We start from the raw sequence: 24,509 nt of genomic DNA, 5'->3' as shown, positions 1-24,509 counted from the left end.
ATGAATTGAAATATCAATATCTTATTTTGAGCTTTCTAAATGATCTGCTTTTTTCTGATTCTTTCCCTCATCCCTCTTATTTTGGATTGATTGTGGTTTTCCCCCATTCTTGGTTGGAAATTACACATTCTGTGTGTGTTGTTTTAGCTGTTATTGTACCTATTTTAACATGCATATATAGTGTAAAATGTAAAACAGTGTCATCCTTCTTACTGTTTTTCTTTTGTTTGGAAAATGTAGTTATTTTTCATAAAATATGTCATCTAGCATATAATGGGTTTATTATTTTTTAATGAATTAATAACTTTATAATGTCCTCAGTTTAAATTTTTAATTTTTTTTCTTAAAGTCTAAAGGTAACTAATATCTTCACCTTCATCTTGAATGATACAAGGACCTTAGAATGCTTTAACTCTGATCACACTCCTCCCAGATTATATGGTATTATCTGGTTTTAGTTCTGGCTCTTCTCCATCCTCCTCCACATACACATACAGTAGACATTATTTTCTTCACAGTTGGTGTTTGTCTAGATTTGCCCACATATTTGCCAATATCTTTGCTCATCATTTGTTTTTGCACCTCAGACCTTCAATCGAGCTCATTTTCTAGAATATTCTTTCAGTAAAATCTTTGATGGTAGACTCTGTCTTTGCCTAAAAATATCTTTACTATGCCCTTGCTCTTGAAAATTGGTTCTGCTGTGTGTAGAACTCTAGGGTGACAGTGAAATTTTCTCAGGACATTGACAATATTGCACTGGCACCTCCTTTCCATTGTTGTCGAATCAGTCTAATTGTAGTATGTCATTTCTTTTCTCGCTGGATACTTTTTTAAAACAGCTTTGTTGAGATGTAACTCACATACCATACAGTCCACTCAGAGTAAAATCCACTGGTTTTTAGTATGTTCACAGATATGTTCAACCATGAACAGAGTCAGTTTTAGAACATTTTCATCACCTCAAAAATCTCATACCTCTTGGGAAACCAAAAAAGTCATGTGACTTGCTTTATTGTGACATTCTTTCACTTTATTAAAAAAAAACTCATACCTTTTAGCTATCAACCCCATCTTCCTATTTAGAGGTTCTTAAGCAACTCTTAATCTATTTTGTGTCTTTAGAGATTTGCCTATTCTGGACATTTCACATAAATGGAATCATACAATATGGGGTCTTTTTTTCTTTTTCTTTTCTTTTTGTTTTTGGCTGCCCTGCGCAGCATGCAGGATCCTAGTTCCCCAACCAGAGATCAAACCCAGGTTCCCTAGAGTGGAAGCACGGAGTCTTAACCACTGGACCGCCAGGGAAGTCCCTAATATGGGGTCTTTTTTGACTGGCTTCTTTTACTTAGCATAATGCTTTCAAGATTCAGCCATGTTGTCAGCATGTATTAGTACTTCATTCTTTTAACCTGTTATCTTTTTTCCATAATGTAAAATTTACCATTTTAACTATTTTAAGTGTTATTAATGGTTATAAATTTTTAAGTGTTATTAATTTTTGTGTTATTAATTGCATTCATAATGTTGTGCAACCATCACTGCTATCTATTTTCAAAACTTTTGTATTACCATAAACAGAAACTCTCTAGCCAGTAAGCAATAACTCCCCATTCCTCCTCCACCCAGCCCCTGGGAACCTCTAATCTACTTTCTGTCTATGAATTTGCCTATTCTAGGTGCCTCATATAAGTGGAATCATCCAGTATTTGTCCTTTTGTGTCTGGCTTCTTTCACTTAGCATGTCTTCAAAGTTCATCCATGTTATAGCATGTGTCAGAACTTCATTTTTATGGCTGAATAGTATTCCATTGTATGTTTATACCACATTTTGTTTATCCATTATCTGTTGATGAACCCTTGGGTTGTTTCTACCTTTTGGCTAACATGAATAATGCTGCAGTAAACGTTGGCATGCAAGTGCCTGTACAAGTCCCTGCTTAGAATTCTTTTGGATACATACTTAGGAGTTCTTCCAGGCAGGGACTGAGCCTCTTATAACCCAGGTATTTAGTATTGTAAACTTCATAAGAGCAGACCTTTTTGTCTGTTTCATGAGTGAATGAATGAATAGGAGCTATTCATAAATGTTTGTCAAATAATTGCAATATACTTGAGTAGTTTTCATGATGCTGACTAGAGAGTTTCTTGCTCAGCATGGCAGAGGGGAAGGGGGCCTGCTTTTTTTCTTTTTCTTTTCTTTTTTTCTATCTTTTAAAAAATACTTATTGAAGTATACATACACAACATTACTTATAAGTTATCAGCTCAATTAATTTTTATAAACCGAACATATTTGTGTAAATATCACCCAGATCAAGAAATAGGGATCCTAACTTTTAAAAGCATTAAAAGTCACAACTTGGCAGGCGCCTGACTCTGTAGTGACTGAGATGTGGTGCTTAACTATTTGCCAGAAAAGCAATTGTAAAGTCTTAGATGCACATGAATTTTTCCTTTCTAGATGTGATTAAAGGAGAATGTCAGATAGAATGCTGGAGCCTAGGGTGGCACTCGTTTCATACCCAACATATTGCTAATGGTTCATATCCTAGGGATGTGAGGCAGTGAGTTTTTTTTGTTTTTTGGGCTTTTTTTACTGACAGTTACTATATTTTGTGTACAATGTGGCAGACTTGGTCATAACATGTATTCTTTCCTTAAAAACAAGAAGATCCTATATATAAATCCACACTTATTACAAGTATGTTCATTCTTTGTCAACCTATTTCTAAGTAAAGGAATGGCAATATAGAATGCTGTACTTCAAAGTTTAGAATCAAGACTACTAAAATATGAGTTTGTTTAAAGAAAATCTTTGCTTTTGTTGCCTTCTCTAGTCCTGTTTAATAATTTACTTTTTCAGTTTCCTAACGTTTAAAGCAGGTATTGGCAATTTTTTTCTTAAAGGGCCAGGTAGTAAATATTTAGGTTTGAGTGCCATACTGTCACAAGTACTCACTCTGCTGGTGTAGTGCAAAAGCAGCTACAGACAATTAATACATAAATGAATGACTGTGTTCCAATAAAACTTTATTCACAATAGCCAGCAGTGGGCTGGATTTGACCCACAGGTTGTTGTTTACCCATCCCTCCAATAGAGTATTATTTCCTTGTCTGATAAACAGATATTCTTAATTTAATGAACTCTAATTTATTGGGTTTTTTTATGTTTTATTTTATGGTTATCATTTTTTTTTTTAATGAAAGAAAAACACTGCCACCCTCTGGTCCTGAAGATATTCTACTCTAGTTTTCTTCTAGAACAAGTATCAGCAAACTTTTCCTGTAAAGGGCCAGATAGTGAATATCTTAGGCTTTGCAGGCCACTCAGTCTGTGTCACAACTGCTCAGCTCTGCTGTTGTAGTGAGAAAGCAGCCATGGCCAATACATAAATGAGTGACTGCGGCTGTGTTCCAGTAAAGTTTGATTTGCAAAAACAGGTGGACTGTAGTTTGCTGACCCCTGATCTAGAATAAAACCTCAACAAATGGACGCTCAAAATGAAGTGGTATAAGGGAACCAAGGAATCATTTAGTAGTTTAACAAATTTATTATGTGATATTTGCCAAACTGAGGGCTAAATGATTAATTAAATTCTGGTATATCCACTCACTGGAATATTAAGATCGTTGAAAATGATCATTTTGAAGACCAAGTAACATGGGAAAACACTTTTAAGTGGGAAATCAGGATAAAATTTTAAGTTTGTATCTTAATAAATATGGACCTACTAGAAGGAATACATGAATTTTTGTTAGGTAGAAGAATCTTTTTCTGGTTTTCAAATTGTCTGCATTGTCGTTGTATTCCAAAAATAACTTTAAAATGGCATAAAGGGATGCCAATTAAAACTATTGTTTTTTTATCACTACTATTTAGTATGAAAAAGAGAAGCTTTGTAGAACTATTGTTCAATGAAGTCCCAAAGCCTTTTTTCTTAGTATAAGATTGACATTTGAGGAAAATGCATTGTTGCTCTGTTCAAGATATATTGTCATTTTTTTTCTTTTATTTTTTATATTTTGACAGTGCCCTTATGTCTGCCATTTGTTGTATTTACTTACCAAAAAAGAGAATGGTGAGTATTTTCATTCCAGTTGTATTACATTCACTCTGTGGAATTAGCGTTTGTATCGGCCTTTATAAAGTTAACTGTTAGCATTAGTTCTATGACAAGGTTTTGTGGAATTTCTTTTTAGTACTTTTATCTAAGAGCATCTGCTTAATGGCTTAACTGAACAGCGTAATTATATTCTTAATGTGTTGTAAGGAGAAGCTATCTGAACAAGGTTTCTTTTTATTCTGAACCACAGACTAGTAATTCTTTTCTTTGCCTTTTCTAGTCAAACCATTTCGTGTGAGAAAACTGCTTGATCTTCAGGCCAAAATGGTGAGTACTGAAAAGACCTAAGACTGGCCAGTGTACTTTGTGCTAGGTACCGAGCTAGGCTTTGCGGATGTAAAATCGAATGCGTCATTACCTTCAAGGAACTTAATTGCCTGGGGAGCTCAGTCAACAAAATAAAAAATCAGAATCAGACTGGGGTCAAGGAGGAGTGGTGATGATGAGTAGAATTTAACTAGGCCAAGAAAGAAGAGAAGGGCACTCTTGGCAGAGGGAACAGCATGAGCAAAGCCAGGTCGATACCAAATAGCAGAAACCGTTTACGGAACTGGGTTGGTATGGCTGGAAAATAAGTGTTAGGGAGTAGTCAAAAATGACTACTTTATTTTATTAAAGTGACTAGCTTATCTATTCTGTGGCTGTGATCTAGGAAAGCATTCTTTTCTGGATACTTAAACTTCAATATATTCCCTGACTTTTATCTCTTGTCCTTACAGCTCTCTTGCATTGTTATTTCCACTATACCTGCCAGGTAACAGAAGTCTGTGAAGCTTTGGGTGTAAAACAATAGGAAGTTGTAGTGCCTATGCCTAACTGTTGAAGCCTGCGTAACCTATGTAGAGGCATTCAAATTTCATGAAAAATACAAACACATGCTCACATGTGTGCTTCTCCATTGTGAGGTTTCCTGTTGGTACAATTCAATGATTGTTCTTGTTTTATAGCTTCCTATTTTGGCTCTCTGGGTGCAGTATATTCTCGTAGCTCTCTGAGGATAGTAATGATAATGTTTTTGTCCAAATTTAATTTTATTTCACATTAATAGAAATTATGAAAAAGATGTACATTTTTCCATGTTAACAGCAAAACAATTCAATGGAATAAGAAAATCTTACCATAAATAAGATCTTGTTGATTTGTATTAACTGAGACAAGTATATGTTCAAGTTAAAAAAATGACTCAGTACAGTGTCTAAAAATTTTTAACCCAGACATTAAATATATGGCTTCATTATTAATATTCTATATAGTACATTACTAAATTACCCCATTATCAATGCCTATTTATAAAGATACATTCATAAAATTGTTTTGATAAGCTGGATTTTGGTGACTTTGATCACATCCAGCAATACCGAGCCTAGAAGACATAGCCATGCTCACATATAACTGAACATGTAAAATGGTAACAGGCATAATCAGCCCATGTAAGCAAATGTATTGGGTATGTGAATTTTTGATACCTGCAATGGCATGTGTCCCCTCTATACCCATCCGTGCCCCATAACTTCCTATCATGATGGACACAGAACAGAGAAATTGTCTTTCTGGTGGCAAGTATGAATAGTGGGAAGTGGAGCAGGCACGTTGTTATCTTATATGCACCGGGCCCTTTGAGAGCAGTCTTTGGAAAAGGAAGGGGGAGTTCCTTTCTTGTTTGTTTGGTCTTTCATGGTAGAGGCTTTCCTCAAATACCTGGTAAACATTGTTTGCCCATATTTAATAATAAAGCACTAAAATGGTCATTGGAAACTTGTGTACGTGAGCAGGACTTGTTCATTGTAGGATCTTGATGTTTCATTGGGAAATTCCCCAGATGATGGTGTCACTTTTCCTAAGAAATTCTCCTGGGGACTTCCCTGGTGGCGCAGTGGTTAAGAATCCGCCTGCCAATGCAGGGGACACGGGTTCGAGCCCTGGTCTGGGAAGGTCCCCCATGCCGCGGAGCAACTAAGCCCGTGTGCCACAACTACTGAGCCTGCGTGCCTAGAGCCTGCGCACCGCAACAAAGAGTAGCCCCTGATCGCCTCAACTAGAGAAAGCCCACGTGCAACAACGAAGACCCAACGCAGCCAAAAAATAAATAAATAAAATAAAATAAAAATTCTCCTGTTTCCTGACTAGGGGTTGTATTCGTCAGGCTTCTCCAGAGAAACAGAACCAGAACCACTAGGATGTGTGTATATATAGAGAAATATTTTTATAAGGGATTGGCTCACAAGATTATAGAGACTCATAAGTCCAACATCTGTAGGGTGGGCCTGCAGGCTGGAGATCCAGGAGAGCTGATATTCCAGTTTGAGTTCATCGACAGTGGGCAGTCTGGTGGAGAATACTCTCTTGCTTGGGGGAGCTAGTCTTTTTGTTCTGTATAGGCCTTCAACTGATTGAATGAGGCCCACCCACATTATGGTGGGTAGTCTGCTTTACTCAAGAGTCCACCCATTTAAATGTTAATCTCATCAGAAACACCCAGAACATTTGATTTGGGCACCCCATGGCCCAGCAAAGTTGACATGTAAAATTACTTGCCACAGGGCTATAAACCTGGCTACTAGCACTCTGGGACTTAAGCAGTAGAAAAGATTGGGGATAGGCTCTGGTACACTCCCTCAGTTCTGCAAACTGTATGAGTCCAGCTTTTGTCTTCAGTGAGTAAAACTCTGATGTTTGCCAGTGTAGTGAAGGAATTTGGGGTTCTAACTGCTTCTTATGTAGACTTTCAACCAGTCCTTCTGTTTTTCAGCCCTCTTGCACCTCCACTTTTCAGAGGTATCTGATCGCTCAAATTTCTGAGCCTTTCTGGGAGTTCTCAAGCATGAATCTGCTGCTTTTGAGGCTTTTTCTGTTGCTGCCTTAGCTTTCGTTTTCTCTATTCTGCTAAATTGGTTATTGTTTGTCCATCTTCATTTGAGGTTCCAAAATCTTGTTGAGACCTCACATGTGCTATTGTCTGCCTTCTTGTTCTCTTTGAACTTGTGCTTTATGCATTTTTCCATTCCTTTACTTTTTAGTGGGGCTTTATGAGGACCCAGAATGAAACATGTATGTTCAGTATGCCATGTTTAACTGGAAGTCTCTCTCTCTCTTTCTTTTAAGAAAGTGTTAACTTTTTAACAATAAAGATAGGTTTAGTTAACTAGACAATAAGTTCTAAAGGTCTCTCCACTCCTAAGTATTTGCTCTTTCAAAAACATTCCAACTCAAAGCAAACACTCTGGTACTAATTGATAATGAGTACAGAGATCAGAAGATATTTCAGCATAGATAGCCTGGGTCATTTTGGTTTTGTTATCATAAATTTAATTTCAGGAAGCTATTATAAAATAGGAATACTGTATTTCTAATCCCCATTTTCTGCCTTCCTTATTTTGTATAGTAGTTGATTCAATAAAATAGTAATATAGTAAAACAGTTTGGTTTCTTCCTTGGAATTTTAGTGGTATGCTTCCTCTGGATAGCCAGATATATCAAACACAGGTATCCAGCAGTAAGGACTTCTGTCATAAAATTAATGTTTTTGTAAAGATTTTTTCAGTTATATCAAGCTGTTTGACTTCTGCATACTAATTGTTAGATATCCTAGTGAATTTTCCAAGGATCATGATGCTAAGGTATTAATATTTCCTTTGCTCTGTTTTCTTGGCTTCCCTTTTTATCCTTCCACCTTCCTGTCTAAATCAAGAATGAGTAAACTTTGAGTCCTGAGTATTATACCAGTGAGAGTAAGCCATGCTAGCAGATATGACTGGTAAGCCTAAGGCACGGGCAGAGAAGAAGAGAGAAAATATAAGGAAGAAGTAAAATATGGAAAAAGGTCATAAAAGAGAAGATGACAAGTTGGCGAGGGTTGCTTTATGATAGTTGATTTAAATGTTTGAGTTTCTATTCCTTGATTTTCTATAGCATCTTCCTATAGCTATATCACATAATAAAATTAGGGTCTGAATATATGTTTAATTTTTTTATTTTATTGTTACTTTTTTTTTTCTTACTGGCCACAGAATTGAAAATTGAAACTCTTATTTTATTTCAGGGAATGCAGCCTCATCTCCAGGCTTTGTTGTCACTATATAAATTCTTTGTTCCTACTTTGATTTCTGTATCTTTGCCTATGAGGAAGAAGGTAAGGGATTAAGGAGCAGTAAGTCATATTGATATAGAAATATGTTGTTTTGAGTAAGTTAATTTATAGATTTGGACTAAAATGTTTATAGCATACTGTTTTAAGATCTAATATTGTGGCGCTGTTTCTGAGTTTTTTTAGGGATTAGCACTTCATTTTGATTCCATTCAATGTATTCCATTCAATGTAATAGATTCCTGATTAGAAAAAAAACTTAAATGGATTTGCATGGGTGTAAAATATTTCATAATTAATATACTTTCAATTAATGAAGAGTTTTAGGTTTTATGCTGCTCCGACTTATGGATACCTCCTCTCGTGTACTTTACATTCAAATTTATAGATCTATTTTAAGAATTCAGAGAATCTGTGGAAGACAGCTCTACTTGCTGTGAGGCAAAGGAATCAGGGACTTCCTCCAGAACCTCTAAAGTTGATGTTAGCTAATGTCCATCCTATAAAAAGAGTAAGTATCTAAAACCCCAAGTGACTTGCACAGTCTTCTTTTATTAAATTCAAACAATAACCATTCAGATGTTGGAAGAGATTATAAATATTTAAGTACATTTTAATTACCCAGTATTCTATGCAAACTATATTCAGACTCCATTCATTAAACCACCTTAACAAGTGCTTTTACATTTATAGTTTGTAATCTGCTTAGTCCATTGATAGATTGTTTTATTATCTTTCTTTTTTAGAAATGGAATTCTCACTCAGTTATACCAGTGCTAAATTCCCGTAACTACAGTAAAGAAAGTGGGAAAAAGGGGATGAATCTTTCTGATTATTTCAGTAGCAATGGATCATTTCCACTGGAACAGCTTAAAAGCTTCCCTCAACTCTTACAGAACATCCATTGCTTAGAGGTATGTGACTGGACCATGTGCTTATTTGCATTTTCCATTTGATCTTCATGGCCTTTATTTTTGTTATATATTTCCTATCTGATGATTTCCTTGTTGCTCTGATCTCCTTTTTATATACTTACAGTTGACCGATTGTTCTGTCTTTGCAGCTGCCTTCTCAGATGGGCGCAGTGCTGAACAACTCTCTGCTACTACACTATATTAACTGTGTCAGAGATGAGTCAGTCTTACTGAGGCTCTATCACTGGTTGAGTCAAACATTACAAGAAGGTAAAAATTGATACTTAGAAGTGTTAGATGAATGAAGAAGGAATAAGACGGTTTACAAATGGCTTTCTTTTAAAAGGGTGCCAACTTCTAGACAGGAGGAGCCTTCATATGCTGTAATTATTTTTCCGGTAATCATGTATTCAGAGCCTGAATGCTGCTGTTGTTGTAATTTTAAGGGGTAGTAAGAAAGGAGGTGTATTGTTAAGGAAACACTGCTGGATGGCCACCAAAACTCACTGGGTGGCTCTACTTTGATGACTGTCACAGTCCAAGGCCTCTTCATCTTTGTATGTTCAGAAACTTGCTGTTAAGCCCCCAGAACCATCAGATTAATGCTAACCAAACTCAGAGACTGTTGTGTAAGCCAGAATGTCAACTTTTTATTTCATGATAGAAGTAATTCTGGTGACCAAAATTTTCATGTTTGCGACTAGAATAGCTCCTCTCTGCTATCAATATATATGGGGGCCACATTAGTCATCAGAAAGTTTCTTAATTATAGAACTGAAGGAAAAGGCAGTGAGGGAGTTTTTCATCCAGGCCATAGTAAAGCCTGATCATTTCATTCCTCCAAGGAGGTCGATTTCTCTAAACATAGTATTGAGTTCACCAGGTTATTTCTTTCCTGGATAAGTAAATCCTGACTCTTCAAGTGTTTAAGGTCAGTTTTAGTCGGTTCCAGGATAACTCTCCTTTTCCTACTCAGTCTTTCTTTACATAGGATATGATACAGTTTGTTAGATTTCCACTAACTAAAGTTCTGCCACCCTTAGATTACCCCCAGCTAACCCTAATCGAAGTTTAGGCATTCTCAAACTTTTAATTCATACACTTATAGTCTTTTGGATTACTGTGTGGCATAAAGCTAATCACATTCATTATATGTGACATTTACTAGTTTATTTTTTCACCGTAAGCTTTCCCCCTATATTACCAAGTTCTTGAGAAACATCACACTATCACTTCCATATATATATTATAGTCTCCAGTGTGAGTTGGCTAGGATGTATGAGACAGATAGCTTGTTTATATTTGTCATTTATTTGTCACTTTAGAGTTGTGGTGGTTATGTTTTGTGTAGTTTTTAGTGTTGTGCAACCGGAGCCTTATGTTTAATATTTTTGTTCCAGAATGTATTTGGTACAAGGTGAATAATTATGAACATGGAAAAGAATTTACCAACTTCCTGGACACTATCCTCAAGGCAGAATGCTTCTTACAAGTAAGATTCTGCTTGTTTCCTACACACTTCACTATTAAAAAGTATATATATATATATATTTATTTATTTATTTATTTATTTATTGAGCTGCGCTGGGTTTTAGTTGCGGCATGCAGGATCTTTAGTTGTGGCATGCGATCTCTTAGTTGAGGCATGTAGGATCTAGTTCCCTGACGAAGTAGATCGAACCCAGGGATCGAACCCAGGCCCCCTGCATTGGGAGCGTGGAGTCTTAGCCACTGGACTACCAGGTAAGTCCCACCACTTCTTAATTTATTTAGATATCCATTAAAAACCTTTTCTTTAGTGCTTGACATCTTTTGTAAACAATATTTATTCAATTCAAAATTCATTATAAATAGAGCCAAGTTGCACTGTCGTTTATCTTTGTACTGTTGGATTTGAAGAAAGAATTTGTTAAATTATGCAAATAAGAGAGAAAGGTCTAGGGAATTCCCTAGCTGTCCAGTGGTTAGGACTCCAGCGCTCTCACTGCCGAGGGCCTGTGTTCAATCCCTGGTCAGGGAACTAAAATCCCGTGAGCCCCCTACCCCCCCAAAAAAGAGAGAAAAGTCTATAATTTAAGAGAACAAACTGAAGATGTAATTGAATGCATTAAATTAATTGAATTAGCCAGTAAGATAAATCTCATAGGGTCACTACTTGTGTCCTTATAATCAACAAACATTTTTTGATTGTCGAATATGTTCCAGCCAATTAATTATTTGGCCTGGGTAACCCTGAGTTATACTTTTAAGCTGCCACTCAGGTATCAGCACCATCAAGAAGCCTTTACTCAGTCTGGGTTAGATGTTTGTTCTACGTGCTTCCTTAGCTCTCTGTGTTTACCTGTATCGTGGTACTTTCAGCATCTGTTTTTCCACACATTATGAGCTCTGACAGGTGGGAACCATGTCTAACTTTTCTTCATGTATGGGTGTTCAACTTGGTACCTGATACAAAAGAGATTCTCAATAAATGTTTGTTGAATAAATCTTAAGGGTATGGTGTGAAACCATTGAATTAGAAGTTGGGTGTGGATAATGGTGGTGAGGATAAAAGGATGAATTTAGGTTGATTTTTTTAGATTTCCTGTTTGGGAGGATGATGATGGGAATATAAGAAAAGCAGGCTAGGAAGGAAAGATATATTTGATTTGAAAGATGCCTGTGGGATATCTAAGAGGTCCAGTAGGCAGTTAGATAATGAGCCTAGAGCTCATAGGCTCAGGAGTGAGATTTGGGCTAGAGATGCAGAAATTTAGGACTCCTCATGATATAGGTGGTGGTTTTAGCTATGTTATAGATGAGATTGTCCACAGAATTCATGTCATGAAAAGAAGGTCCAGAATAGAGTCTTGGTGCACGCCACTATTTAAGGCTCAGGACGACAAAGTTAAAAGGGAAAACCCTGGATCTTCACTCTGGTAAAAACAGAGGCAGCCTAGACATTCAGGCCTCTCCAGATGGTGCTGCCCAGAGTTTGGGTTTGGTCTATGGCCCCTAATGAAATTCCAGCCTTATTATACAACATTGTATACACTCTATTGACTATCATGTACTCCAAAATAATACAATTTCATTTATCTTTAAAAATATTCCATAACTTGACTTCTTACCTTCTTTCCAATTGGTAAAGTTTTATGGTGTTTGAAAACTATGTTGATAAAGATGGTAATGTATCCAAATATTAATCATCTGATCCTTTTTATGAGAAAGTCTGGCACCTAATCCAAGGCTTTTAATTATATTTATGACAAAAACATTAGTCTAAGGGTAAAACAACTATAGCACAAAGTAAACTGGTTGTTTCAAGAGTAATTACAACTGAAGAATTCCATGCAAGGTTTTACTATCAACTTGTGTTACAGGAGGGGTTTTATTCCTGTGAAGCATTCCTGTATAAGAGCCTTCCTCTCTGGGATGGCCTCTGTTGTCGATCACAGTTCCTTCAACTTGTGAGCTGGATTCCTTTTAGTAGCTTCTCTGGTATGTATCGTGAAAATTTGGAGTCATTTAATTTAATGTAATATTAATTAAAAGGATTGAATAATTTTTTTTATTATTTTTAGAGGTGAAACCACTTCTTTTTGACCATCTGTCACGGCTCTTCTTTACATCAACTATTTATTTCAAGGTAAAAAAATTGTCTTGCTTAGATTCAATAGGAAATATTAGTCTGTGGCTGGTGGTACACAGTTTTAAACCCACACTATAGCAGTGTTTTGTAACAGGAGTTGCTTGGACCTGGACTTGAGGTCCTGCATCATTCAAATCAAAGTTAATGTGTAGAATCTTCTGTTTTTAAGGTTTTGTTACATGTAATTTTCCTGAACTGTAACAGATGACAAAGTGAATGAACAGGTGGCAAATGAGTATTAATAAAAACAAACTGGGAAATAAGCATACTTAGTTTGATTGTTGTGGTTGTTAATTTTGTAGATACACTTATTCATTTCTCAAATGTGTATTGAGCACCCACTATGTGTTATAATATAGTCATTTTCTGCTAATAAAATTGTTCTAACCTTATATAATAAAATTAAACGTTGTTACTATTTTGCGGTGTGCTCCAAAAAAAACCCACTGTGGCTTCCAGGACTAAGTTTGAGAGCCACTTTTTTATAGAATGGTTATTCCTTTTCTAAAAGAGTGATAATATAATTAATGTTTCTTTTATAACTTTTTTTCACCTTAAATCACTTACTGTTTGCCACATTTACAGGAAAAATATATTGTCCTGGTTAGTGTTTGTCATAATCAACTGGTACTTTATAATTACCTATCACATTAACTTGGATTCAAGTTTTATTTATATTATTTGTAACTTTGTACCTTACCATGTCATGTCATTCACATGACAATACACACTGCTTCTCCCAGATAACACATTTTCAGAGACTTCATTTTGCAACTTTCTGTGATTCTCTTCCGATCTTCTAATTCAGTTATTCTTTATTTCTTCTCTTATTCTACCAATCTAGAGTGCTATTTATCTGTAAATATTAGATTAAACCATATGAATAGGTTTAACCTAATAAGTCAAAGATGTTTGACAATTGGCAGTTTCATATGTTCCAGCCTAATAAGTATATATACATTTATACACACATGCATATATTTATATTTGAGAGTGGGGGGTGGGGAGAGGAAGGGAAACAGACAGAAGGCCAAAGACAGAAATCAGGGGAATGCTCACTGTTTAATTCTCACTGAAAAGGAGGTGTCTATGAAGGAACCTTTTCAAGAGGTATGAAAAGAACCAGGAGAACAGTAGTGCCAAAGAAGCAGAGAGAATACAGGCTATCAAGAAGGGGTGAAGGGATAATGTTGCTACATATACCAAGAGGGTCCAGAAAGATGTGGACCAAAAACAAGTTTCTTTTAGAATTGATAATACAGAGGTCTTGGCTACCTTTGTGAGCAGGTTCAGTGGAGTGTGGGGGTAAAAACCAAATTGTGGAGGTTGAGGAGTTGATGAGAAATGAAGACAAGACAATGAGTATTGACTGTGTTTCCAAAAGTTTGGCTAAAAAGAATAGGTAGAGAGAGAGAGAGAGAGAGAGGTGTAGTGGGACTTTGAATCAAGGGAAGGTTGTAATTTTCTTTGTCCCCAGAGTGAGAAAAACCTGCACATGTTTATAGATAGGATGCAAGGAGCCAGATGAGAAGAGGGAGAGGTTGAAAATGGGGGAAAGATGAGGGATAATTGACAGTGGCAGGGTTTCAGAAAAAGCATGAAGGTATTGGTTTAAGACTAGGTAGAGGACTTTGCTTGAATGGGTGGTAAGAGATTGGGAGGTACTACTTATTCTCTAAGATTGGGGATGAGGATGTAGAGATAGGTGGACATATAGATATATTTGTACAGTTTGAAAAAAGAGCAAGAAATTGAAATACTTGTGCCTAAAAATGTTAAATTTCTCAAAATAGGAAGTGCATTGTAGAGGACAGAATTGAGTAGGGGGCTTCAAGATGGTGTTATGTGATTAGCCATTAAAAAGAATGGGAGAGAGAGACAGCTAATTGAAGAGAAATATAGTAAAAAGGATTATTGAGCTTCATTAAGGGCCCAGATGAAGTTGGAGACCATCTTAGGAGTGTAGAGCTGTGCTTCTCAACCATTTTTGTTTTAAGCCCATGCCGCCTTCTCATAAACGTAAGAATCTCATGCCTTCCTTTAATGTGGAGGCTGGATGGGGTAGAGTAGGTGAGTGGAGATTTTCTGAATATGTCATAGTAATATCGAATATCTTTTCAAGTGTTAAATTGACACCAAAATAGAAGATTGTTTTAGGTGATTCCAAGGTTGCTTTCAACTTGAACATATTTATAACCTGAATGTGAGGTGTCACTTTCTAAAAATATATATATATTTTAATTAATTTATGTATTTATCTATTATCGGCTGTGTTGGGGTCTTCGTTGCTGCACATGGGCTTTCTCTAGTTGCGGCGAGCTGGGGCTACTCTTCATTGTGGTGCGCGGGCTTCTCATTGTGGTGGCTTCTCTTGTTGAGCATGGGCTCTAGGCGTGCAGGCTTCAGTAGTTGCAGCACGTGGGCTCAGTAGTTGTGGTTCGTGGGCTCTAGAGCGCAGGCTCCATAGTTGTGGCGCACGGGCTTAGTTGCCCTGCAGCATGTGGGATCTTCCTGGACCAGGGATCGAACCCGTGTCCCCTGCATTGGCAGGTGGATTCTTAACCACTGCGCCACCAGGGAAGTTCCTAAAAAAAATATTAATTGAACTGTGCTATGAAGTAGCAGTAAGCATTCTATCACTGGAGATACTCAAATATAAATAGTATCTAGACCATCATTTATTAAGGATATTTAAGAAAGGTTTCCTGTGTTAGGTTTTGGGATGGTATGGATTGCTTTCAAATTTATAGATATTATGATTTATCCTTACAAGTGTTCCAAGCACACTTATTTCAAGACTATATTTTTTGTATCTGAATGAGTCCCTGGGAAATCAAGGCAAGGCCTGACAAAGGAAAAACTATAGGATTGTTTGTTTTCCACAATCACAGAAGATAAATTTTATGACCAACAAAAAGAGTAAATGGCAGTTGTAGACACAAGGCGAAAAGGGTGGGAAGCTCCTATGTGTAGCAGCTTCAAAGGATCTCTGAGGGGAAATAATAAGGGGTGGGTGATGTAATATATGTTATGAATGAATATAATGTAAAGAAACAAGAGTCTGTTCCTCACTGATAAGATGGGGGCAGGCTTGTAGAGAAAATGGTAAAATAAACTTGTACTTGCATTAATCTGTCTCTTGGTGACCGATTAGGTTGGAGAAGCAGCTATTGGGTTCTGAATTGGATGTGGTTATCTCCACAGTCCCTTCCACCTCTAAGCCTCTGGTTTAGTCTGTTAGCTCTCAGCACTATGGTATGTCTGATGATTTTTTTTGTTTTGTGTCCACAGTGTAGTGTTCTTCAGTGTCTGAAAGAGCTACTGCAGAATTGGCTGTTGTGGCTTTCTATGGACATCCACGTGAAATCTGTGAACAGTCCTCTGTGAGTTATCTTACAACCCTCCTTAAGAGTTGATCTCTACAAAACTGTTTGCATATGGAGTTTAATAGTGTGGCATAAAACCTAATTGCTTCATGTAAATGCTTAATTGTACTTTTCTTAAAAAATGTTTTTTGTTACTTTTCACTCTTCCCTACAATCCTGTGAGGAAAGTTAATTCTTCAAGTTTTATTCTATAAGTCAGAAAGCAACCCCCAAGCCTCTGAGTCACTTGCAAGAGTTAATATAGCAAAACAATGGCCAGCTGATGTTAGAACTTGCAACTTTGACTTCCATTCAGTTTAGCTCATTTTATAAAATGTATTCTTGCTTATATGTGAAGTCAATTTTGATGATGGCTAGGAAGATCTGTAATTTTGCTGTACAGATTTTTTTTTTATGTTTCTCTGATGTATTTTGCTTATATATGTTAATTTATTTTCACTTCGTAATTAAAAAAGAGCCCTGAATTTCCATTATGTTCATTACTGTTAAATGTAAAACCTCAAAGTGAAAGTAAAAGCCTGAATGAATTTCAAGGAACTGCCTGATCAGGTTTTTTTTGACTCTTTCTACCTAGAGTCTTTTGCTTCTCTTGTATTCTTTTTTAACATTAATTTTTTTATATTATAGAAAATTACAAACATATTCAAAAGTAGAGAAAATAGTACAATTGTTACCCTTATGTACGCATCACCCGGCTTCAACAATTATCAACTCATGGTTAACTTTTTTTCATCTATAACACCCCTCACTTTCCTCCTCCTTTGTACTAGATATTTTTTAAGCAAAACCCAGACATCATTTCAGCTGTTGAAAAATGATACCAGTATAACACCTAAAAATTAATAGTTCTTAATATGTTCAAATGTCTAATGGATGTTCAAATTCCCTGTATTATCAGTCACATTCTTACTTTATAAGATAAGGATCCCTTAGCTCCAACTGCAAGTAGCTGGTGGTTGGCTTAGTTAGATTAGCCCAGATCTATTTTTCTATATGTTCTTTTCCCTATAGTTATCTCCTACTTTGTTAGGAGAATAGAAGCTTCTTGGGAGTTGCCTGGAAACTTTTTAATTCTTCATATTCATTATTGCAGTGCTTCCATATATCGTGTATGTCTGATCACTTTTAGAAGGAAATGGAGCATTAGTGCGTAGTGAAAGTATCTTGTAAAGCAGTGCTTCTCAAAGTGTGGTCCCTGAACCAGCAGCATCAGCATCACCGGGGGTCCTGTAGAGATACAAATTCTCAGGTACTACCCTAGACCTACTGAAGTAAACTCTGGAGGTAGAGCCCAGTAATCTGTGTTTTAACAAATGCTTCCATAATTTTGGTGCAAGCTAAAGTTTGTGAACCACTATCATAAAGAAATTCCGTTTGAATAGTTAACCTTTTCAAACACCTCAATTCTATTAAGAATAGTATGTTTGCATTTATAATCTTTGGCCAATTTGCAATGTAAGTCTTAGGCACCCTAATACAGGTGCTTTATAATTTATATATTTTCTTTCTAAAAATCCTAGGATCCTTTTTAATTAGTGTCATAAATTTTGAGAGGGCATTTACAAAGGGGCTCTGCTTTCTAAAATTCTTAAAACAGATAAATGGACATAATTGTAGGTAACTTTGCTTGTCATAATACTACTTGGCATTATATAATATAGCTGTTAAGTTCTCAATAATTTTTCTATCTTGGAGATATGAGTGTAATGCTATGTCTGTATCGTATGACCATATGCCATATGACTGGCAAAGAGGGAGTAAATTGTAGTTGTAGATCACAAGGAGAGAAGGGTGGGAAACCATTCTCAGCAGTGGCTCTCCGGGGGGCATTTTTGGTTGGCACAGTGACTGGGAAGAGGGTGCTAACATCTTTTAGTAGGTAGGAGCCAGAGGTGCTAAACGTTCTGTAGTGGGTGGGGAGTAGGAGGCAGTCCTGAATGGTGAATTGTGTCATCCAAAATGCCAGTAGTGTCCTGTGGAGAAACACTTTCAAAGATGCTACCTGAGCAATCATCATTGTACAAATTATTTCAGACACATTTGTCAGATGCTGCCAGAAATCATAAAGTACAGTTTTGCAGGTGATGGGCTGACTGTATGTATGCCCACCTATTTGAACCGTCTCTTAATCTTTCCCTGTTTGCTCTGGCACAGAATCATCATGGTGGTGGGTAATGGTAGAGTTATCATCATCTCAGGCTCTAAGACTATATATATGCTATTCCTTTTTCCTTGTGCATAACTGTTGTTGGCTACCTAGATCTGAGGTTAAAGCTATGAAATCACATTTCCCAGTCTTTTCCTAATCCACTCAACTGTGGATTGAAGGAGAGGGGTGGGGAGATGGATGGATTGAACCAGTTATACCCATGTGTAATTTAAAGAGACATGGTTCATTGATTTGGGAAGAATATAAAATATCTAGATCTGGTTTTTACTAGAATGAAAGATGCCAAAAATTTTACTCATTCAGTTTTAGAATTGAATTCCAGTTAAATTAAAGTGAAAATATTTTTAACAGCATTTTAGTTCAGGAATTTAGGCAAAACTGGGTTTGGATTTGTGTACTTAGAAACTAATTTGCTGACTGCTATGGTCCCTGGACATTGGTGATATTATCTAAAGTCTGGAGCTTAATCCTTTCTTTCTATGGTATTTACTAGTAGAATGGTTGCTCAGGGATGTTCTATGAATTGATCTTAATGGTTCCCTAGAGGGCTGTATAGTTTTATGGTTAATCACTGCAGTTAAAAAAATGTGAATTATACATTGGAGCACTGATTGTTTTCTGAAATTCCCACCGACTTTCTGCTGTATATTTAATCCAGCTTTAGCTTGGAAAATGTGAGGACTTTTGCTAATATGGATCTTGGTTTCTTATTGCAGAGAGACAACTTTAGGTGGATCCATGAACTCTGTGTCTAAACTGATTCACTATGTAGGGTGGCTGTCCACTACTGCAATGCGCTTGGAAAACAACAGTACCTTCTTGCTGCACTTTATTTTGGATTTCTATGAGAAGGTAGTATACATCCCATTTTCGCTACTTTGATTTTTGTGATGGCTGTCTGCTTTACTAGTCTATTGTTTAAATTTTATGCACAACTATTAAGTTGGGCTATGACCTTATTAGCATACTTGAGATAAGCTATGTATTTTGAAGTTAATGATTGTATTCTGGCCTGAATAGTTGACATGCATAAAACAAAGGGGAAAAAGCAAAAGCTTTTTTTGAAGTCCAGGTACCACTTTAATAGACGTTCCCCTGAATAATGCTGGCCCTAGACAGAAGTCTGTCTTTATTATCACTTTTTTCTCATCCATTGTACATTTCCAACCCCTGGTAAAAAAACAAAAATACCTTTTATTTCTTTAGCTCTCCACCCCCCACCTTTCAACTGCCTTATTTCTCCCAGTACCTATGATTCTGGTCCTCTTCTATTGTTTTATAGTATTCAACCTAGACAGAACTATTATCCAGGAAGTACCCACTAATCTCAGTTTTCCTGGCTTCTTCCCTTCATTGATACTTAGTTGTCTTGTGTTATATTTGCTTGGAAGCATGCTCCTTTGTTTTCCAGGTTGACAGCTAACTAATATGATAATTCAGTATTTATAGGACTTAAGAAGAAAGAAATGTTCCCTTCCCCTTTCTCCCTAACTCTAAGATCTCTCCCCAGAAAAAAATAAAAGAGTTTAATAACTACCTTGCAGAAGTAATCCTCTATTGTAAGGTTGCTGTTTGGTGAGGTACATTTTTAAGCAGGTTGTGGCTACGTATTCTATTTATGAATCAGGCAGGCCCAAACCTGATGTTATATTATTGCTTATTCTCTAGTGGTGATTCTTTGAGTGAAGTTGGTTGAGGAGTTCTGAGGAATAATTTATATACTGGTGTTGTCATTCTTCCCAAAAGGTGTGTGACATATATATAAATTATAACCTTCCATTGGTGGTGTTGTTTCCTCCTGGGGTCTTCTATCCTGCACTCCTCAGCCTGGATTCCAGTATCCTGAACCAGCTCTGTTACATTATGGACAGGTACAAAGCCTTTTTACCATTTTATGAATTAATACATCATAATTCCATCTTCATTTTCCAGCTATACAATAATTTATGAATATACTACAATAAGTTTATTGTACATAATACAGTGAAATATAAAATACAATAAAATTTTATCCATTTTCTGCCAGGACCTTTGGAAAAAGGAAACATGGCTTTCTTTAGGGAATGACCTTCCAACAGTTAAAATGGGACTATTTTAACTGTGTTTTTAAAGTGTCACTGTGGGGGGATACGGATTAAAAGGATTCACAGTTAAGGATCTTTTGTGCAGTGGTACCGTTGCACTCGGCATTGTTAATTCTCATTGCTGTGTCTCAAAGAATAATTAGTCATTTACTGACAACTGGTTTAAGTCTACATAGCTTCTCTGGTAAAAAGAACATTTTCTGGGAGATAAGGGGAGCTATTACCAATTATATGAAACTGTAAGTATTATTTCTGATCTCTTCTAATTTTTTCACTTATGGACTGAAATTGCTCTTTTTGGCCCATAAGTGTAGACCCTTTTGGCATAACTTATGAGACTATGTCAAAGTTAAAATGTTGAAAAGCTACTTAGAATAGTTCTCAGGCAAGAAAAGATTACATCTCTAAGTTTTCCCTTTATCCTTTCTACTGCACCTTTTTTCCACATTAGGAAAATACGTTTTGTAATATGTTTTGTATCAGTGACTGCTTTTGAGCCTCTATTAATTTTTAACAGTGAAACATTAAAAGCATTTCCTTTTTTACTGAAGTATAATTTACAGAGTCATATCTTAAATGCATATCTTAAATTTACAAGAACTTATCCTAAATGTACAACTCAATATTTGAGCCTCTATTAATTTTTATTCTTTGAGGAAAATGTACCACAAAAGGAAAAAAAACTTAAATAGACAGCTGGATATTTGTGTATGTGCATATATTTACATTTAAAATGTAAACTTTTGTTTATGTTTACATATCAAAGGCATGTAATGGTAAAAGTTCTCTTTGCTCTGTCTTTAGGTATCGTAAAAATTTGACTGCTGCAAAGAAAAATGAGTTGGTACAAAAGGTATGGATGATGAATCTCTGTTTTAAATCACCATTGTTTAAAAATTGAGTGTAGAGATATATGATCTGTTGGGAATAAGAAGGAAAGGGAGAATAGGTGATAATGACAATTTTTTTTCTTTCCCAATAGACAAAATCAGAGTTCAGCTTCAGCAGCAAGACCTATCAAGAATTTAATCACTATTTGACAGCCACGGTTGGTTGCCTGTGGACATCCAAACCCTTCCAGAAAGGATTATATATTGACCCCAAAGTCTTAGAAAAAGCTTCAGTAGCAGAGTACAAAAACAGTTTAAATTTAGTCCATCATCCTGCTCTTTTGGGTTATGCTGTTTTCTTTCTGCTACAGGTAAGAGTATTTAAATGATTTTTAGATTTTCTATAGGAATACTATGATGGCAGAAATAGGAAACAGCATAAATTTAGCGTGTCTGAATTGCAAAACGTGTTCAGTCATACTTTTTGAGTATCAGCTAACTTTTGGGCATTGTGCTAGGCTCTGGGGATTCAAAGTTAAGTAATTAGTTTCTACCCACAAAGAGCTTGGGCTTGTGGCAGAGACAAATTTGTGAACATTACTGCAAATACAGTTAGGTGCAGTGAGAAGAGATACAATTGTGAGAATTAGTGAATATTAGTTCAGTTCTACCTGGGTAGAGGTGGTGCCAGGTAAGAAAAGGGTACAGAGAAGTTGAAGCTTTAGTAAATTCCTTCTAGGCAAGATGGAAAATGTAGGCTAGATGATGTTATAATTAGAGTTGGAGTCTTAGCCAAAGACTGCTGATTTAATGGGTTGATATCAGTATGTAAGCAAGGAGGTCTTCTCAGGACTTTACACCAGCCTTGTCATTTTCAACATTATCAGTGACTCAGAGAACTCAAATGGTGTGCATATCATATGTGTGGATGACACAACAGGATGGGATTACAAATACACTGTTAGAATCTGGATTCAGAATTCCCTGAACAGACTGGAACATTGAGAAATCTAACAAAATGAAAAAGTGTATAGAACGGGGGAGATATTCATTGAGTAAATGTTTAATATATTCATGTAAGAACCAGGCACTGTGGTGAACAAGACACATCTGAGTACTGCCCTCGTAGAGCTTGGAATCTAGTCAGGGAGGCAGTCATTAAACAGACATCTTACAATAAAGAATGATTAGAAATATAGGGAAAGTACAGAGAATGATGAAAAAATATACAGGGGGGCTTCTGTAGAGCCAGTTCAGGCTTTACAGAAGTGATGCTAATTGGAGTTTTAAAGGATGAGTATGAGCTTGTCAAGACAGGAGCAGTATTTGAGGAAATGTGTAAAGCTAGAACAGGGGACAGCAAACTTTTTCTGTGGACGGCCAGACTGTAAATATTTCAGGCTTTGCAGGCCACATGGTCTCTGTTAAGATTACTCAACCTTGCTGTTGTAGCATGAAAGTGGCTATAGACAATGAGTAAACAAACGGGCATAGTTGTGTTCCATAACAGTTTATTTACAAAAACAGGCATTGGACTGGATGTGGTTTGTGGACCCCTATGTTAGAGCAGGCTATGTTTGAGGAATTTAAGCAGAATTATAGGGCTTGAGCAGGGATTCTACCCTGACTCAGCAGCAGAAGTACCCGGGCTGCTTTTCCAAAGTATACATCCTTGATTGCTTCCAGCCTGACATTTTGATTTACTAACTGGGGTGATATCCAGGATCTGCTTTTTTTTTTTTAAACATGTTTATTGGAGTATAACTGCTATACAATGGCGTGTTAGTTTCTGCTGTGTAACAAAGTGAATCAGCTATACACATACATACATCCCCATATCTCCTCCCTCTTGCGTCTCCCTCCCACCCTCCCTATCCCACCCCTCTAGGTGGTCACAAAACACTGAGCTGGTCTCCCTGTGCTATGCAGCTGCTTCCCACTAGCTATCTATTTTACATTTGGTAGTGTATATATGTCCATGCCACTCTCTCACTTCGTCCCAGCTTACCCTTCCCCTTCCCCATGTCCTCAAGTCCATTCTGTATGTCTGCGTCTTTTTTTTTTGAATTTTATTTATTTTTTTATACAGCAGGTCATTATTAGTCATCAATTTTATACACATCAGTGTATACATGTCAATCAATGTCTGTGTCTTTATTCCTGTCCTGCCCCTAGGTTCTTCAGAACTATTTTTTTTTTTTAGATTCCATATATATGTGTTAGCATACGGTATTTGTTTTTCTCTTTCTGACTTACTTTACTCTGTATGACAGACTTTAGATCCATCCACCTCACTACAAATAACTCAATTTCGTTTCTTTTTAGGGCTAAGTAATATTCCATTGTATATATGTGCCACATCTTCTTTATCCATTCATCGGTCGATGGACACTTAGGTTGCTTCCATGTCCTGGCTATTGTAAATGGTGCTGCAATGAACATTGTGGTACATGTCTCTTTTTGAATTATGGTTTTCTCAGGGTATATGCCCAGTAGTGGGATTGCTGGGTCGTATGGTAGTTCTGTTTTTAGAACTATCTATTTTAAGGAACCTCCATAGTGGCTGTATCAATTTACATTCCCACCAACAGTCCTTTGCCCATTTTTAAATTAGGTTATTTGTCTTAATGGCTTATAAGGCTCATGTCTATATTGTAGATTCAAGTTGCTTATCAGATATATGATTTGCAAAGTTTTCCCCTATTCTTTGGGGTGTCTTTTCATTTTTTGGTTGGTATCTTTTGAAGCACAAAAGTTTAAGTTTTGATGAACTCTATTTATTACTTTTTTCTTTTATCGCTTGTGCTTTTTTTTTAATGCCTCCTCATTTCCTTCTCCCCCCAGCCCCTGGCAATGACCAGTATACTCTCTGCTTCTATGAGTTTGATTATTTCAGATTCATCATATAAGTGGTATCTTATAGTATTTGCCCTTCTGTGTTTGGCTTATTTCACCTAGCATAATTTCCTGCAGATTTGGTCTCTCAGTAGATTGTGGAGGATAAGGGATATTGGTTTCTCCTCATGATGTCTGTCTGGTTTTGGTTTCAGGTTAATTCTGGCCTCAAAAAATAAGTTAGGAAGTATTCTCTCTCCTGTTCTTTGGAAGAGTTTGTGAAGGATTGACATTAATTCTTCTTTAAATATTTGGTAAATTTTACCCATGAAGCCATCTGGTCATGGGCTTTTATGTAATTTCTTGATAACTTTTTTTAAATAAAAATATCTTTTCCATTATGGTTTATTACAAGATATTGAATATAGTTTCCTGTGCTATACAG

At 36.4% G+C, this 24,509-nt stretch overlaps 1 protein-coding gene across 2 annotated transcripts in view; it reads left to right on the top strand.

Annotated features, from left to right (window-relative positions):
* The window catches only part of CENPI (centromere protein I), a 51,868-nt gene that overhangs the window by 14,174 nt on the left and 13,185 nt on the right, over positions 1 to 24,509 (top strand). For both annotated transcript variants that reach the window (XM_089904277.1, XM_089904276.1), the window contains exons 7-20: positions 4,037 to 4,085; positions 4,351 to 4,397; positions 8,170 to 8,259; positions 8,603 to 8,725; positions 8,961 to 9,128; positions 9,278 to 9,398; positions 10,529 to 10,620; positions 12,491 to 12,608; positions 12,692 to 12,756; positions 16,051 to 16,142; positions 19,032 to 19,167; positions 20,062 to 20,186; positions 21,204 to 21,252; positions 21,382 to 21,600. In XM_089904277.1, the coding sequence (XP_089760403.1) occupies positions 4,037 to 4,085; positions 4,351 to 4,397; positions 8,170 to 8,259; positions 8,603 to 8,725; positions 8,961 to 9,128; positions 9,278 to 9,398; positions 10,529 to 10,620; positions 12,491 to 12,608; positions 12,692 to 12,756; positions 16,051 to 16,142; positions 19,032 to 19,167; positions 20,062 to 20,186; positions 21,204 to 21,252; positions 21,382 to 21,600 (1,494 nt within the window). The remainder of the gene's footprint in view (positions 1 to 4,036; positions 4,086 to 4,350; positions 4,398 to 8,169; positions 8,260 to 8,602; positions 8,726 to 8,960; positions 9,129 to 9,277; positions 9,399 to 10,528; positions 10,621 to 12,490; positions 12,609 to 12,691; positions 12,757 to 16,050; positions 16,143 to 19,031; positions 19,168 to 20,061; positions 20,187 to 21,203; positions 21,253 to 21,381; positions 21,601 to 24,509) is intronic.

This window comes from Delphinapterus leucas, chromosome X (assembly GCF_059928025.1).
Source record: "Delphinapterus leucas isolate spDelLeu-1000000601 "Yukka" chromosome X, BTC_Dleu_Yukka2, whole genome shotgun sequence".
NCBI classification, from domain to species: Eukaryota; Metazoa; Chordata; class Mammalia; order Artiodactyla; family Monodontidae; genus Delphinapterus; species Delphinapterus leucas.
The sequence above is the reverse complement of the archived record's forward strand: the minus strand, read 5'-3'. Positions and strand labels throughout refer to the sequence as shown.